We start from the raw sequence: 16,037 nt of genomic DNA, 5'->3' as shown, positions 1-16,037 counted from the left end.
TATGGTTGTTTTTTGTTGATTAGTTTGTAGATTTTTGTAATGCTTATTAATAAATAAGACTAACCTGTGTAAATTGTCCATAAATATAATAATCATATTACATTTAACTTATATTTTCATAATGCTTATGAATTAATTTGTAACATATTACATCATCCAATAATATTTGTATATCAAATGTTCACAAAATGATAGTACATCAAACACATCAAACCCATCAAAACTAAAAAAGAAAAGTGAATACACATTAAAACATGATTTAGAAATGTTAAGCTTCCCAACATTCATGTATACTTGCATTTCATATGCATAAAACCGGCTAACCATAAAATGACACAAGAGTTGCATCCAAAAACCCAAAATTCTCAATTCCAAATAAAGTAACATTTATGTCCTATAATGTATGACATAAGAGTCATATCTAAAAACCTAAATCTTGTTGCCTCTTTCTCCTTTCTTTTTATTCTTCATATTGTCCTCCCAAGAGTGTATACCTGCATTTCATAGTTTAATGAGTTTTAGAGTTCTTATTGAAAATAAAAATGTGATGTTATAAACAATAAACAAATCTAAGTACTAATGTTTTCTTTTTCTTTTTCCTTTTTCTCATTTTGGTATAAAAATAGTTCGTAAAGAATAAGTAATGTTATACAATATCAATGGAAAATTCAATCATATAACAACTTAGGGACTTATCATGAATGATCACGATACATCAATATGATTCATGATTAGTTATAACACAAAAGTAATCTATTTTTCTCTAATTTCATCAAATTCTACTTGAGAATATGTTTTATTTGTCATCAAACTGAAATCAAATGAGAATAACATTAATATCACAATAATTGAAAGTATGAAATTATGTACTATTCATTAAACGAGTAAAACCTTTGATGCAATAACTGTAAAATCAACAATTATTTCTTTAATGAATCTCATAACAAAGTAGTCATATTTGAATTTAGTATTATTTTTTTACTATTAAATTATTTTTAAACAAAATAACAATTATTAATATATTGATTCATTTTTAAATACTTTCATAAGAATATATTTTAACTACAAGTTATTTTAATTTATCAAAAGATTTTTAGGAAATGAGCTATTATCCATTTATTATTTTCTTATTTTTCAAAAAATATTTTCAGTCATTTCATACACATTTTCAACTACTAAAATTATTGTTTTTATAGAATAAACAAAGAAGCATACACTTCTCCTCCACTCACTAAGTCAACTATTACAATCACCATAATATTTTATTCACCTACCAATATCTCATTCCATTTAGATAACTCTCTCAACAAAATCATTTCTACAATACTTTTTACTCTCCTATTATATTGAATATTTTATTCCATTTAGGTGACTCTCGACACAAAGAAAAGTAGGAATGTCTTCTTAGGTTAACTAAACAAAGACTTTTTTTTTTTACTTTACAATATGTATAAAAAAAAACAATTATTTATTACAAGGAATGTGGTAGAAAGGTCATTTCATTTTTAAAGAATTTTTTAGAATTTCTTAAACATTTACAAAAAATAGAATCTAACAATTTTATTTCTAAAAAAATTGATCAATTCAAAAAAGAAAGAAGAATGTTATTTTTTAAGAAAAGTTAATAAACCACTTTATTCTTGAATTATCTAAACAAAACTTACTAAAAAATATTTTATCCCAAATTTATTTTCAAAACTTTCTTATTGAAAACTATCTCATATATAAATTATTTTATTATATAGAGAAATTCTTATTTTATTCTTTTTTTAGAGAAAAATTCACTTATTTATTAAATATCAAAGAAGTCTATTTTTATATCTATTATATATATATATATATATATATATATATATATATATATATATATATATATATATATATATATATATAGATATATATAAATTCTCTTATTTTCATACAAGAAATTTCCATTTATGCCTAAAATACTTTTAGAAAAATCATTGCCAACAAAATTTTATTTTTAAAATTATTTTCAACATTCTTATTTAAAAAAATTATCATTGGATTATTTTCAAAAAGGACAGTCCTAAAAAAATTAACCATTTATAACCCAATTTAAACTCAAAAATTATCCCCAATATTATTTTATATTCCTAAATTATTTTCAAACAAAATAACAATTATTAATATTTTGATTCATTTTTAAATACTTTCACAAAAATATATTTTAACCACATATTATTTTAATTTATCAAAATATTTTTAGGAAATGAGTTATTTTCCATTTATTACTATCCTATTTTTCAAAACATATTTTCAGACATTTCATTCACATTTTAAAATTTCAAATACTAAAATTATTGTTTTTATAAAACAACAAAGCATGTAAATTTCAACTACTAAAATTATTGTTTTTATAGAATAAACAAAGCAACATACACTTATCTTCCATTTACTAATTCAACTATTACAATCACCCCAATATTTTGTTCACCTACCAATAATTCATTCCATGTAGGTGACTCTAAAAAAAAAGAGTCATATTTATAATACCCTTTACGACTCTGATACCCAATATTCTATTCTATTTAGGTGACTCAATACAAAGAAAGTGGGAATGTTTTCTTAGGTTAACCGAAGAAAACCCTAAATAACTTAAGTGCTTTTAGATTAATTGAGTATCATCTTGTAGTAGATGTCAATCTCTATTGTTAGACTTCACCAAAAAGCTCCTAGCACGGTGGAAAAAAGTATCAAATATAGTCAAGTCTTCAATAAAATACTATTTCATGCGAAAAATTACTACAAACTAGTGTATCTCTCATTCTCAATTAGACAAAATTTTAAAAAATAATTCATTTTTCTTGTTTTCATTTGTTTGGGGCTTATTAGCAATGAAACAAAAAATATGTTAGAATGTTAAACCTAGTTTTTACTTCCTTGGAACTCGATAAAAAACACCATTTACAAAACCCACATCATAGATATACTAAATCAAGAGATATAAAACAATTATACAAACAAAGTTTTTTGCATTAATAAAAAAAATGAAGATGGTAGATAAGAGATTTTGACTTACCCGAGATTTTACGAAGCAAAGAATATTAATTATGGGTGTGCCGACCATGGGTGTGAGAAGAAGGAGAAGAAAACGATGGTTAGGGTTAAGCAATAAGATCTTTTATATTAGTTAATGTATATATGGAAACAATGGACTTTTCATAAATTGTTCCTACTCACTATTTTTAAAAAGGGCCCATTGAGTTATAAAATTTAAAACTTTTTATTTCATATGGTGTCACTTCCAAAAAATGACATCGTAAATCTGAAATTAGCATCATCTAACTATCCTAATTGAAGATTTTTTATATGATGTGTCACCTTTATAAATTTTAAGTTCAATGGTGTCATTATTTTAAATGCGATACCATAAATAGTGACATCATATATTATTTTTGTAGTAGTGCTTAAAGGTTTCACTACCCCCTATTAATAGTTTTATTGCACTTGAATTTTAATATTACACAATGAATAGTGGAAATTGAATCACAATTTGTAAATTTATTTTATTTTTTGAATTTCTTTAAATAAATATTTTTCAAGGCTTAAAATCTCCATTTATTTCTCACTTTTATTAAATAATGTTGCATTTAAAAAAATATCTATATTTTCATAATTATGGTGTAGACCTAAAATATCAAATAAATTTGTACCAAGGGTTCTTATTATTTGCTTCCAAAAGTAGCGATCATACTTTACATTTGACATTGATAATTTCAACCACATAATCTAGTTTTAGTTTTTTAATCTAAAAATGTTTCCTAATATTTGAGTCATTTAATCTAAAAATATATCATATTTGTCACTCTATCAACATGATAGAGGCCACCACCAATGCAAATATGGGACCACATGTGTTCACCTCTACCAAAACTGATTTATTATATGATTATAATAATTATTTTTGAAAAAAGTCCTATAACAAATAATCTAAAAAATAACGTGAAACTTGTCTTCTTGAAAAAATAAATTAAATTTTAAACTTTCAATATAAAAAATAATTTATTCAGCATTAAAAGTGAATTCCACGGGTTTAGTATAAAAGCAAGATGGGTAGGACAGGATAATATTCAATGCAAAAAATAAATAAATAAATAAAATCATATTTTTGTATTTATTTTACTAACAAAATCTTTTTAATAATTTTTTTATAATACAAATCTCCATTTGTTTCTCGGCACTTTGAAATTCCCATATAAAATTGACAATGGATTTTAAAATAACTACATATAAACCACGCATGTCATTGTCTATATAAACGACTCTCTCTACCACTTTCACTGGTGTGCGCTTCTGAAGCTTCACAGTCATGGCTTCTTCTACTTCTTTGCTTTTCCCTGTTTTTACTCTCTTCTCTATCCTTTTCTTGGCATCCTCCTCCAATGATAACATACCTGCCACCATTACCATCCCTCTAACCTCAACATTTACAAGCAAACTATCCACGGAACCCAGGGTCTTTCTCCAACACCTTGCCTCTGCATCCTTGTCCAGAGCCCATCACTTGAAACATGGTACGACCAGTCCTCTCGTAAAAGCCTCTCTTTTTCCTCATAGTTATGGGGGTCACACCATCCCTCTCAGCTTCGGCACTCCTCCACAAAAACTCTCCTTCCTGGTGGACACAGGAAGTCATGTAGTATGGGCCCCGTGCACAACTCACTACACATGCACTAACTGTTCTTTTTCAAACCCCAAAAAGGTCCCTATCTTCAATCCCGAACTTTCGTCATCTGATAAGATCTTGGGGTGCAGAGATCCCAAATGTGCAAACACTTCCTCCCCAGATGTTTACCTCGGGTGCCCCCGCTGCAATGGCAATTCCAAAAAATGCTCCCACGCTTGCCCACAATACACTCTTCAGTATGGCACAGGAGCAGCATTTGGGTTTTTTCTATTAGAAAACCTCAACTTTCCCGGGAAAACCATTCATAAATTTCTTGTTGGGTGTACAACATCCGCTGCTCGTGTACCTACTTCTGACGCACTTGCGGGGTTCGGTCGCACAATGTTCTCGTTGCCAATGCAGATGGGTGTGAAGAAGTTTGCTTACTGTCTCAATTCGCACGATTACGATGACACCCGGAACAGCAGCAAGTTGATTTTGGACTACAGTGATGGCGAAACCAAAGGACTTTCCTATACTCCCTTTCTCAAGAACCCTCCTGACTTCCCGATTTACTACTACTTGGGTGTCGAAGATATCAAGATCGGGAACACGCTCCTCGGGATTCCAAGCAAGTATCTGGCTCCAGTATCTGACGGCCGAGGTGGTCTCATGATAGATTCTGGTTTCGCGTACGGATACATGACAGGACCGGTTTTTAAGATAGTGACAAATGAGTTGAAAAAGCAGATGTCCAAGTATAGGAGATCTCTTGAGCTAGAAACCCTGTCCGGTTTCACACCTTGTTATAATTTCACAGGCCACAAATCCATAAAAATCCCCGACTTAATTTACCAATTTAGAGGTGGCGCAAATATGGTGGTGCCAGGAAAGAATTATTTTGTGTTTATTCCTGAGATAAGCTTGGCTTGTTTCCCTGTCGTCACTGATGCAGGCACCAGCACCTTGGAATTCACTCCGGGACCGTCTATTATTCTGGGGAATTATCAGCACGTGGATTATTATGTGGAGTTTGACCTAAAAAAATGAGCGTCTTGGTTTCCGACAACAAACTTGCTAGTCGATGACATCACTGCCACTGGCTAAAGATTTGTGCTGGGCAGAAATAGTTGATAATAGCAACCTAGGAGGAGCGTGTATTGTTAAGTAGTGTACCAGTCCGATGGCAGTTGGGAGAATACCGCCCACCCTTAACTACGTACCTGCCTTCATTGTTGGACCACTGGAAAGGCTGTGTTTAAGCTCTCCAGTCTGAATAAAAGAAGTGTACTAAATATAAATTTAGTCGCTTTTGATGGCATTTTTGTCTTTATAATTAAAAAATTATAAATTAATTTTTTTAAATCATGTTCATGACATATTTTTACTTTTCTCTTTCCCAAATTTTAGTAGAAAAAAATTTAAAATGTATTTAAAAAAAAATAAAATTATCCTCAGGATTTTAAAAAAATAAATTAAAATGGGAAATTACACTCGTTTGTCCCTCGTATTCATGTATACTAAACTAATAAAATTAGAGTCTCGTATGCAATTATTAAAAAGTAATTGCAACTCATAGACGGATATTGAGAAATCATTAAAAAAATCTACTTATTATTATAATTAATTAGTAAAAAGTTCTTATTTTCCTTTTTAAAAAAAATGGAAAATAGAATTATAATTATCACATATGTCCTTATTTTTCTTTTCTTTTTTTGAAAAAATAGAAAATAAAATTATTATTATCACATATGTCTAATATTTATAATTCAAAAGGATTTTTGTTTTAAAAGTTTATTTATGCTTTATGATCCTTAGTGTTACATAACAATAAATTTTTCTGTCAAGTACCACTTATACTTCATTTGATATTATTGTAGTTGTTACAAATGCAATCTGTATTAATAATAAAATGGGAAATTTTGAAATGTTTAGAAAATATAATGTTTTTTATTTATAATTTTACTTTCTTATTCGTTGACGTTAAGTAAGGAATTTCCACTATGATACTTTTGGAATTGGAAATCACATTTTTAAATGAGATATTTAAATCTTATTTAGTAACTATTTTTTAAAACAATATTTGAAAATAGCTTTTAAAAATTATTATTTAATATTTTATAAAACAAATATTTATTTGATACTTGAAACATGTTATAGAGTAACCTTAAAATCAAAAACATTTTTATTAGTATTTTTATTATTTAATTTGGTACGTTATAAAATTTTTATTTCTTTTATATAAATTAATGTTAATAATAATTATTTATTTTATTGAATGATAGTGGGAGTATTATTTCTAAAATATGAAGTATTATTATTGCAAGTTTGTAATTTTTTTACTTCAATCCCATGAGGTCAAACTTGATTCCGGGTAGATAGAGATATGACTTAAAATAAAAAAAGTAAAATCCGTTATCAAAACAAAGCAAATTCTGTTTATGGCAAGAAGTTTCATTATATAGAAGTTGGTATAAAAGAAAAAATGGGATTACTTTTTATATCAATATATACTTTAAATGTCGTAACAGTTAGTATTATTCAATATGCATTAATAGAAAAATTGAAAAAAAAAATGATATGTTTGGAAATAAAGTATAATGCTTTATTTATTATTTTATCATATTTTGAGTTTCTTATTTATCGATATTACATATATAACAATTTTACACATTAATATTTTTAAAATAAGAAGTCTATAAATCTTAAAATTTGTTTTGAATTTATTTTTATATTAATTATAAATTTAATTTTATTCTTAAAATTCAAACCCAATTACATATGAATGTTTCAATCCATTTATATATTTTAAATTATTATTATTATTATTTATTTTATTTTATATTCGTCTTCCTTTCCCTTTTTTCCCGCTTACTCCACCCAGTCACTCCCTCATTTCCCTCTCTTGTCCGTACCCCTCGTTCCCACAACTAACCTCCTGCACATTCCCCTCCCGTCTCTTTCTTCTCCTCCATTTTCTTTTTCATTTTTCCTCTTTTTTTTCTTCCTTCTTTCCCCCATTTTCCTCCCTTTTCTTTTCTTTCTCTTCTTCTTCCTCCCTCATCCCATTCCCACGGCCAGAAGACTCTTCCCCCCACTCTTTTTTTTTTCTCTCTTTTTTTCTTCTTTTCTTCTTCCATTTTTTCCTTTCCTTTATTTTCTTCTCTCCCTATCCGTCACTCCCCTTTCTTTTCTTCATTTCCCTCATTATCTCTCCATCCAAACACCCTTCTCTTCCTTCCTTCTCATTTTTTTTTCATTTATTTCCCTTTTCTTTCTTCTTTCCTTTTTCTTCTCTCATCTCATCATACCCATTTTCTCTCTCCATCCACCACCCTTCACTACCAGCAGCCACTGCCGCCATTGCCGGCTAGCAACTCAGGTCATTCATAGGTTCTTAAAAAATGGTTAAATTTCCTTTTACTTTAATTGTATCTGATTGTGGGCATGTTTGTGTAATTCAATTTGGATTTATCTATGGATATTGTGCTATTAGAATCTTTGATCGGATTTATGGTTGGTTTATATATATTATTGTTATTCATTACTATTATGTTTGGATTTTTGGCTTGCAATTTTTTTTTTATTACTTGAGTAATAGTTTATTTTGCATTATTTATGAGATATTAAATTTAGTTCTAATTGAATTTATTTTGATTTTTTATATTTTGGACTTATTAATTAACATGGAATTTGAGCTCATTTCTTGTTGGTGAAATTTGTTACATGAGTCAATAATTGATATGAGTTTTACTCATTTGAATTATTGAATTTAGATATTAGAAAATTATGGTATATATTTAGATGTCATTTTAGGCTTTGCATATTAAATTGAGTTTGGTTTTAGTAGTGGACTTGAGTTTGCTTATTAAATTAAGTTTGGATTATACTATATTAAATTTAGCTCTAATTTGATTTATTTTGATTTGTTATATTTAGGTTTGTCCTTATATTTTGGTTATTAATTTGAAAAATAGATTTGTTGTACTACATTTGCTAATTTGGTCTATTTTATTAATGAAATTTATTAGATTGATTTGAAGTTTGTTTTGGGGCTTATTGAAAAGCTTTATACATTTTTGGATATTTACTTTTTGGTTCATTTTTGTTTTGCGTGATACTATTCACCACTACTCCTATCGATTGGTTGAGCACACATTCTTGATATGTGGAAAGTTAAATTTCATGAAAAAAAATAAGACTTAAAAATGTTGTAAATGGGACATTAGACTTATTATAGGTTTGTTTGGTACACATTTTATTTCCCATTTTTATTTAATTTTATTTTTATTGGTTCATTCATGACATGTGGAAGGTTCAATCTCACAAATAAAAATGAGACTCAAATGGAACATTATGTTTATTATAGGCTTGTTTTGGTACATATTTTATTTTTCACTTTTATTTAGTTTTATTTTTATTGGTTTATGTAAATGTGTTATTGTGTAAATTTATTTTCTTGTTAAAATCGTTGGATGATTTATTAGGTTTAAAGTTGTATGTGATATAAATTTATACAAAAAAAAATGATTTGTGGATTTATTAGGCTTATAATTGTATGGGGTGTAATTTTATATAAAATTAACAAGATTTTTTATGCTGTGTTGTTTATGAAGGAAATTGATAAGTGACAGTCATTAATAGCAAAATCCTATAAAAAAAAGGGGGTAAAAATTAATATAAAAGTTTAAAAATATATATTTTTCAATTTATAAATATTATACATTTAATGCGGGTCATATAATGCGTTGACGATGATGTTTTATGGGTTGTATAAGAACAACAAGAATGGATGTGCAAATGACACTCATTGAATAAGAAAATGATAAGAATGGGGAGGAGATGGGAATGACTCGATGCTATATATACTCTGCTTACGTCTCTGTTCGCTTGCTGTCTCAATTCTCACGACTTCGACGAAACCCCGAAAAATGTCGTGTTGATGTTGGATTACCGTGATGGCGAAACCGAAGGACTTAGCTACACTCCCTTTCTCAAGAACCCAGATGACTAATTTCCTGTGTATTACTACATAGGTGTCACTGTGTCACAGATATCATGATCGGCGAGAAGCTCCTGAGGATCCCACACAAGTATCTGGCTCAGGTTTCGGCTTCGGATGCATGACAAGACCGGTTTTTAATATGGTGGCAGCTGAGTTGAAGAAGCAATGTCCAACTATAAAAATTATTTTTCCAAATATTGGTATTATTTCATTATTTTAATCAAATATTTCTAAAAGTTAATGTTGGATAAAATAGTACGTGTGCATGAATTCAATTGCCTCTTACAGTTCATAATTGTGACTAAAATTGGAAGCCACAATGACAAGTGGAAAGGAAATTATAAAAAATAGGATTATATTAAATAAAATTTTTGTATATGCTTTTTCAAATTTATCCTTTTAGGAAAAATTTGAAAACTTTGAAATGTAGAGGATATGTTTTGTTTTCGAAAATAATTTTATGTTTTGAAGTACCAAAAAGAGGAAAACATATTACATTTGATAGCAAAAAATGAAAAAAAAATTCAATTTTAAAAAATATAAAATAAGATGTTTTTTTATAACATATTTTACTTGTTTTTACTTATTTTCACTTACATTTTTGTAATGATTTTAATAAGTATTTATATAAATATAAAGAATGATTAAATAAATAAATTATTACATATAAATATTGTTTTAAAAATATAAAAGATAAGTTTACAGTATTTCAAATATCCTCAAACAAACTTTTCTTATAAAAACATCATAAAATAATTTTAAAAAATAATTATCAAAGATTATTTTTTTAGAACTATTTTTAAAAACATTTCCTAAATATAATCATAATTTTGAGTAATCTTTATTATATTTAAATTTTTTATTTTAAAAAAGAACTTGAATTCTTTTATATTTTTATTTTTATTTCATTGTTGAATTGAAAAACAAATAAAATCAAGCATCCTATTTAAGGCACTAGGATAAGCTAAAACTAATGATGAAAATATTAATAACCACATATATATATAATACTTGAATTTTATAGATATATCGAATATATCATAAAAATATTGATAAATATTTTGATACAATTTTTTTATTATTTAAAATTAATTAATTTATAATAATTTTATTTTTATTAATTTATAAAATATATTATAATATATAAAAATATTCATATAATAATTATATATATAAACAATTATAATCACATATATAATATATAATAAGTTGATTGCTTATCATATATGAGATTTTTACATTTTATATAAATAAGAACTCAATCATATATGGAAACTTTGAGAGATTGTAAAACTTAAGGTATTATTTAATACGCAAGTTGGGCCTAATTCAATGATTTTTTTCCCTCTAAGCCATTTTGGACACAATATTTTCGTCCTCATCATGATATTTTTGCCCTTTGTACGAAATAAAGCACACAAAAATAAAAAGGAAAAAAAAAAAGTTGCACTTCAGTGAGTAGGTGGACGAAGGCAAATTATGATATTTGTTGCTTTGTAAGTGCATGAAAAGGAAGAATAATTGATGTGACAATAACAAGAATTTAAAAATTATGTGGAGATTAGGCAATCGCATCCACACACATGTGGAGGATGATACAACTCTTTTTATATGTAAGTACATATGCATGAAATGTCTTATTCGTTCCTAAGATTAGCGAAGTAGTGAATATAATGAATTTTGATTGGAAATTATAATAATTCAATTTTAATTATTGGATTCACAATATATTTTAAATTCCATATAATTTCAAATATGTTGTTTCTTGAGGCAAATTATATTGTTTCTTGTTTTGTGGGGTGCATGAGAAAGAAGAATAATTGATGTGATAATGACAACCCATTGAATTTTAAAATTAGGCAGCTGCATCCACATTGATAAAAGATGATGTAACTCTTTTTACATGTAAATACATATGCATAGAAAGTCCCATTCATCTCTAAGATTAGTGAACTAGTAAGTTATAATGAATTTTGATTGAAAATTACAATAATTCAATTTTAATTCTTGGATTCACAATATATTTGAAATTTCATATAATACTCAAAGCTCACTAATATTCTCATATCTGAAATTAAATATTAATAAAATAATAAATTTTATTTCCCTTTGTTACAATAAGAGGAGAAATTGAATTGAAAATATTTTTTTTCTTTATTAACATGATAAAAGAGGAAAAAGAAAGAAATGTTTTTTATTTTTAAAAATTTATTAGTAATCTTGAAAAACAAATGTAAAAGAAATTTGTGGCCTAACTAGATTTATGACAACATTTTATATGTCAAAGTTTGATGATTTGATCCTATGGCTTAACTTAATGATGGAATAATCACCATAATATCAAAAGTTTATTTGTTTATGTTATTTAATTTGATATATTATAAAAAATTATATAAATTGATATTAATAAATATACTTGTTTTATTGAATGATACTAAAATCTGAAATTATATTTAATATTATTATGATTTATGATTTTTCTGTTTTACCCTTATAATAAAATTTTCTACCTTGTCGATTGGTTGGATGGATCTATCCATGTTTACATGAGTTGGAGGTCGGAGTTGATCAATAAAGTCTTGTATGTGCAAAACGACATGATATTTAATTGGTATGCAAATATGGTATATGCTAAAACTTTTTAGGGCACAAAATTTTAGGACATAAAGTGGTGTAGATTCCAAGTACCTGTAAGGTAACATACATAAATATAATGACAAGACCATCTAACTTGGACATCTTACTCCAATAATGACTCCAAATTTAAAAAATAAAAAAAGCCACAAATAAAATCCAACTTTCTAGTTGAGGTTAGAATGTCCAGGAGGCAGGAGAGAAAAAGTAGGCAACTTTATGAATTGACAGGTGTGGACCCCGCATTTTCGGCTCAATGCGTTTCCCACTCGATGGCGAGCTCGATTTTTATTATTTGAAAAATTGATTTTTATTGATTATTTGAAAATGACTTGGAGTCGCCACTTATTTTTGTTTTATTTTTAAAGGGTAAACAAAATAAGAAAGAAAAACCCTAAGTGTGACTCCATATTTTAAAAAAGGCGGTCTATGAAAACCGGATCGGGTTCGGGGGTCAGGTTACTTATCGGGAAGGTACGGTAAAGACCGTAGCACCCTTCTAAGTCCCTAAAGTCGGGTCTCTACTAATAAGATGAAGCTGACGTGGCAATGATGAGGAAATCAATGAATACTCAGCATGATCGCACATATGAGAATCAGTACATGCATAGAGAATTACAAGAATGGGAGTGGACACGTACCTAGGTGACGAGCCGCCATGCGCTATCAAGAAATAGGGTTAGAGCACAGTTAAGAAATAATCTCATGCATGTCACGGATCAGAATAAATCAATTATGCATGGCAGTCAAATCAATCAATCAGTCAGTCAATCATGAAGTCACATATGTCGGGCCCCCCACCAAAGCCCGTTTATTTTGCATGAATTAATTTCATAAGTTCCATTAATTGGAATTACAAAATTGAATTCATGTTTATTTCAAAACGTTTTAAAATCATGGAAGTTGTCAAAATTGCATGCCGAAGAAAAATGGCAGCAACGTTTTATTGAAAATGGGGTTTTGAAACTTAAAGAAAAATGCTAAGGAAGAAGGATGGGATAATTGAGACTATTTGAAAACCAAAACGTAAAAGAATTTATCACATGAGATTTGGGGTAGTTAATTTCAAAAATCAAAGAATAAGGAAATAAGAAGAGAGAACACGTGGCCCAAAGGTGGCCATGCATGCCATGCTAGAGAGAGGGAACGGGTCTGGAGTGCAAACGAGTCAGTATAGTCACATCCCCTGGGGATCTGGGTGAGGTCTCAGTCTCCATTCCCAAAACAGTTGCTGACGATGGATTTCCCAATTGTTTAAGCTATGTCCTCAGATGCCAAATGAACACCAACTTCAGTGAAAACGATGACTTTATTTGTCTCCTAACCTTGAACTCGTGGCTTGGAGATCCATTGAGAAGACTGAACAGCTGTGATTTCAGGTGAGTCAACAGCCACGGTTGCATGCGAATCTCGGAAATTCTTCAAGTCCCCTGAGGACTTTAAAAGTAATCCTATACTCCTCCAACTAGCCATTGGCAGCTAATCTAAAACCCGTGGCGCTATGATATCTCCGTCATGAAAGTCCAGAGGCAAATCTTGGGTATAAATCACATTAAATGATCACACAGTTTCTGGAAAGGATTCTAAACATGCTCGCAACTGAGGTCCCTCACAGGTGTGATTTTTATGAATGCACTGTTTGAATGACCAGTTGCCTCAAATTTCCCTTTGGCCCATTTGACTTCCTTATGTAGGTGACGATCATATCCTCTGCTATTGAACCTGCCGCTTTCTCAGCCATTGAATAATTTGCATGCCTTTTTTAATACTTTCGCCTCCAGATGGGATGAACAGCCTTTGTACCATTTACTATCTCCCAAAATAATGCAATCTGGTATTCCTATTCTGTGCCAGAACGCCACCACGAATGACCACGGTCGCCTTGAGGATCTGATCTGTCTATTCTTTGCATTCTACGCATGACCATCTCGAGTTGATTCCTTTGATGATTTATTTCCAGTTAAATCAGGTTGAATAGCCTCCTCTAGATCATTCAGTTCGTCTTAGGAGCTTCTGATGATCCGGGAATACGTGGCATCTTCAGTTTTTGACCACTTGAGAGGATGGGGCCCTTGCACCATTTGGCTGCCCACAACGTATATGCAATTCTCTAAAAGCGCCAGGATGTGTGCATGTATCCTTTGCGATAGTTACTTCTAGATTGTGCTCTAAGGATCCATCTGAAATCGACCCTGGATGCTCCTCTAGATGTAGGGCAAGCACATGCTGTAGCTGCAAGGGTACATCCATAAACTCATAAAATCCATGCGGGGCCTTTATGAAGACTTTCCGGATCTGGAACGCACTAACAGCAGCGGGCAAGATTCGCATGCGCCCACACTGGAGGTATGGTTCTCAACCATCAATCTGTCTTCATCATCCACCAGTTTACTAGTGGATTCGTCTAGCCAAAAGAATACAAGAGCGAGAGTGGGTCTTTCATTCCCTTAAGAACCAACATTTCTTCAATCAGTGTACTCTCTTCTTCCTCTGGGATATTGACATTTGCCACTGGTATGATAAATAATGATATGCATGAACCGGTATCAAGACATGGTATGGGGACCCTCACTAGAATCCTTCTCCTTAATCTATTTCTTTCAAAATAATCTCTCTGCCCATTTCTGATTCAATGTTTAGACAGCATGGATACCAAGTCTCAATGGAACAAACTCTCATTTGCGTTTATCATTCAAATCAGATCTGTAGCTTGACCTCAAAAACCCCACCAACGTCAAGAACTCTTGAATATTGACAGCTATATAAGCCCATTCATGTCGCCAATGCCGAAATTTGCTCAAAATCGCATTCATCCTTTGTCTCCTGCAAGGAAAACCCCTTTTAAGCCAAGGAATCCTCTCTAAAGATACCTCTGTAAAATCCAGCAGCGCCCAAACATCACCTCTCCTTCTCACTCTCCTGGAAAAACACACTCTCGAATCCTTCCTCTCCCAAAAATCTCTCTCTGTTCCTCCCTGGCTTTTCCTCTGTTTTTCTTAGCTTTTCCCTCTTTTACACCTCTGTTCTTCTCTCCTCTTTTACCAGCCCCCCCCGGAGACCCTAGTTCTCTACAGCCTCTAAACCTCCAGGAGACGCTCCCCGACCACCACTACCCTGCAGCAGCTTCTGAAAAGCACCCTACCTCTGGCCAGCCGACCCCCCTCTGCAAAAATCCCCTCTAACAGAAAATATACGCTCCTCACTAACGGCCAGAATATCTCCATGCCACATGTCAAACTCTCACTCGCTCCTCAATTCCACCATCTGTTTCTATGGCCACCAACCGCGAGGCGACACGTGGCTCCTTGGGAGCCCTCCACCTGCAAAGAATCATACCCTGCAGAGATGCAAAGGAATGAGCCCCAAATGGGGGTCTACAACAGGTTATTATTCCGATATGGAAAATGGATGGCCCAGGAACGAAAATACTTGATGTGAGAAGGGCAGCACTAGAGGGATAAGAGGGAGGCGTTGCATCAGATATTCACATTTCTACTTTTGGTAGTGGTCGCTCCTCTACTAAACCACTACGTTGCCTCTATAATCAATCGCTTTGGCTTTGTCCGCAACATAAGGAGCGGGGAGCTGTGATCCTCCGCGATGCCATGTTTCCTCCGCTCATCCCGAGCAGCATGTGGCATTTGTTTTAGGGATCATTTCTGACACATGAGGTAGCTTATTGTATATATTGTTTAACAAAAATATTATTTTTCTCTAAAAAAATATTTATTAAAGTATGACATTTAAAAATTATTTTCAGATTTAGGA

General features: G+C 30.5%; 1 protein-coding gene and 1 long non-coding RNA gene across 2 annotated transcripts; one reads left to right on the top strand and one right to left on the bottom strand.

Moving 5' to 3' along the window:
• Positions 1 to 224: 224 nt before the first annotated feature.
• Positions 225 to 3,365, bottom strand: LOC132254150 (uncharacterized). The gene is made up of 2 exons (XR_009466317.1): positions 3,044 to 3,365; positions 225 to 494 (listed from the first exon to the last, which is right to left on the bottom strand). It is a non-coding gene; the product is annotated as an uncharacterized LOC132254150 (long non-coding RNA).
• Positions 3,366 to 4,291: 926 nt separating this feature from the next.
• On the top strand, positions 4,292 to 5,951 carry LOC100252858 (probable aspartyl protease At4g16563). Its single transcript, XM_010655842.3, has one exon. The coding sequence runs from the start codon at positions 4,334 to 4,336 to the stop codon at positions 5,678 to 5,680; it is 1,347 nt and encodes a 448-aa protein (XP_010654144.1). The 5' UTR covers positions 4,292 to 4,333; the 3' UTR covers positions 5,681 to 5,951.
• Positions 5,952 to 16,037: the final 10,086 nt, after the last annotated feature.

Source organism: Vitis vinifera, chromosome 8 (genome assembly GCF_030704535.1).
Source record: "Vitis vinifera cultivar Pinot Noir 40024 chromosome 8, ASM3070453v1".
Lineage (NCBI taxonomy): Eukaryota > Viridiplantae > Streptophyta > Magnoliopsida > Vitales > Vitaceae > Vitis > Vitis vinifera.
The sequence above is the reverse complement of the archived record's forward strand: the minus strand, read 5'-3'. Positions and strand labels throughout refer to the sequence as shown.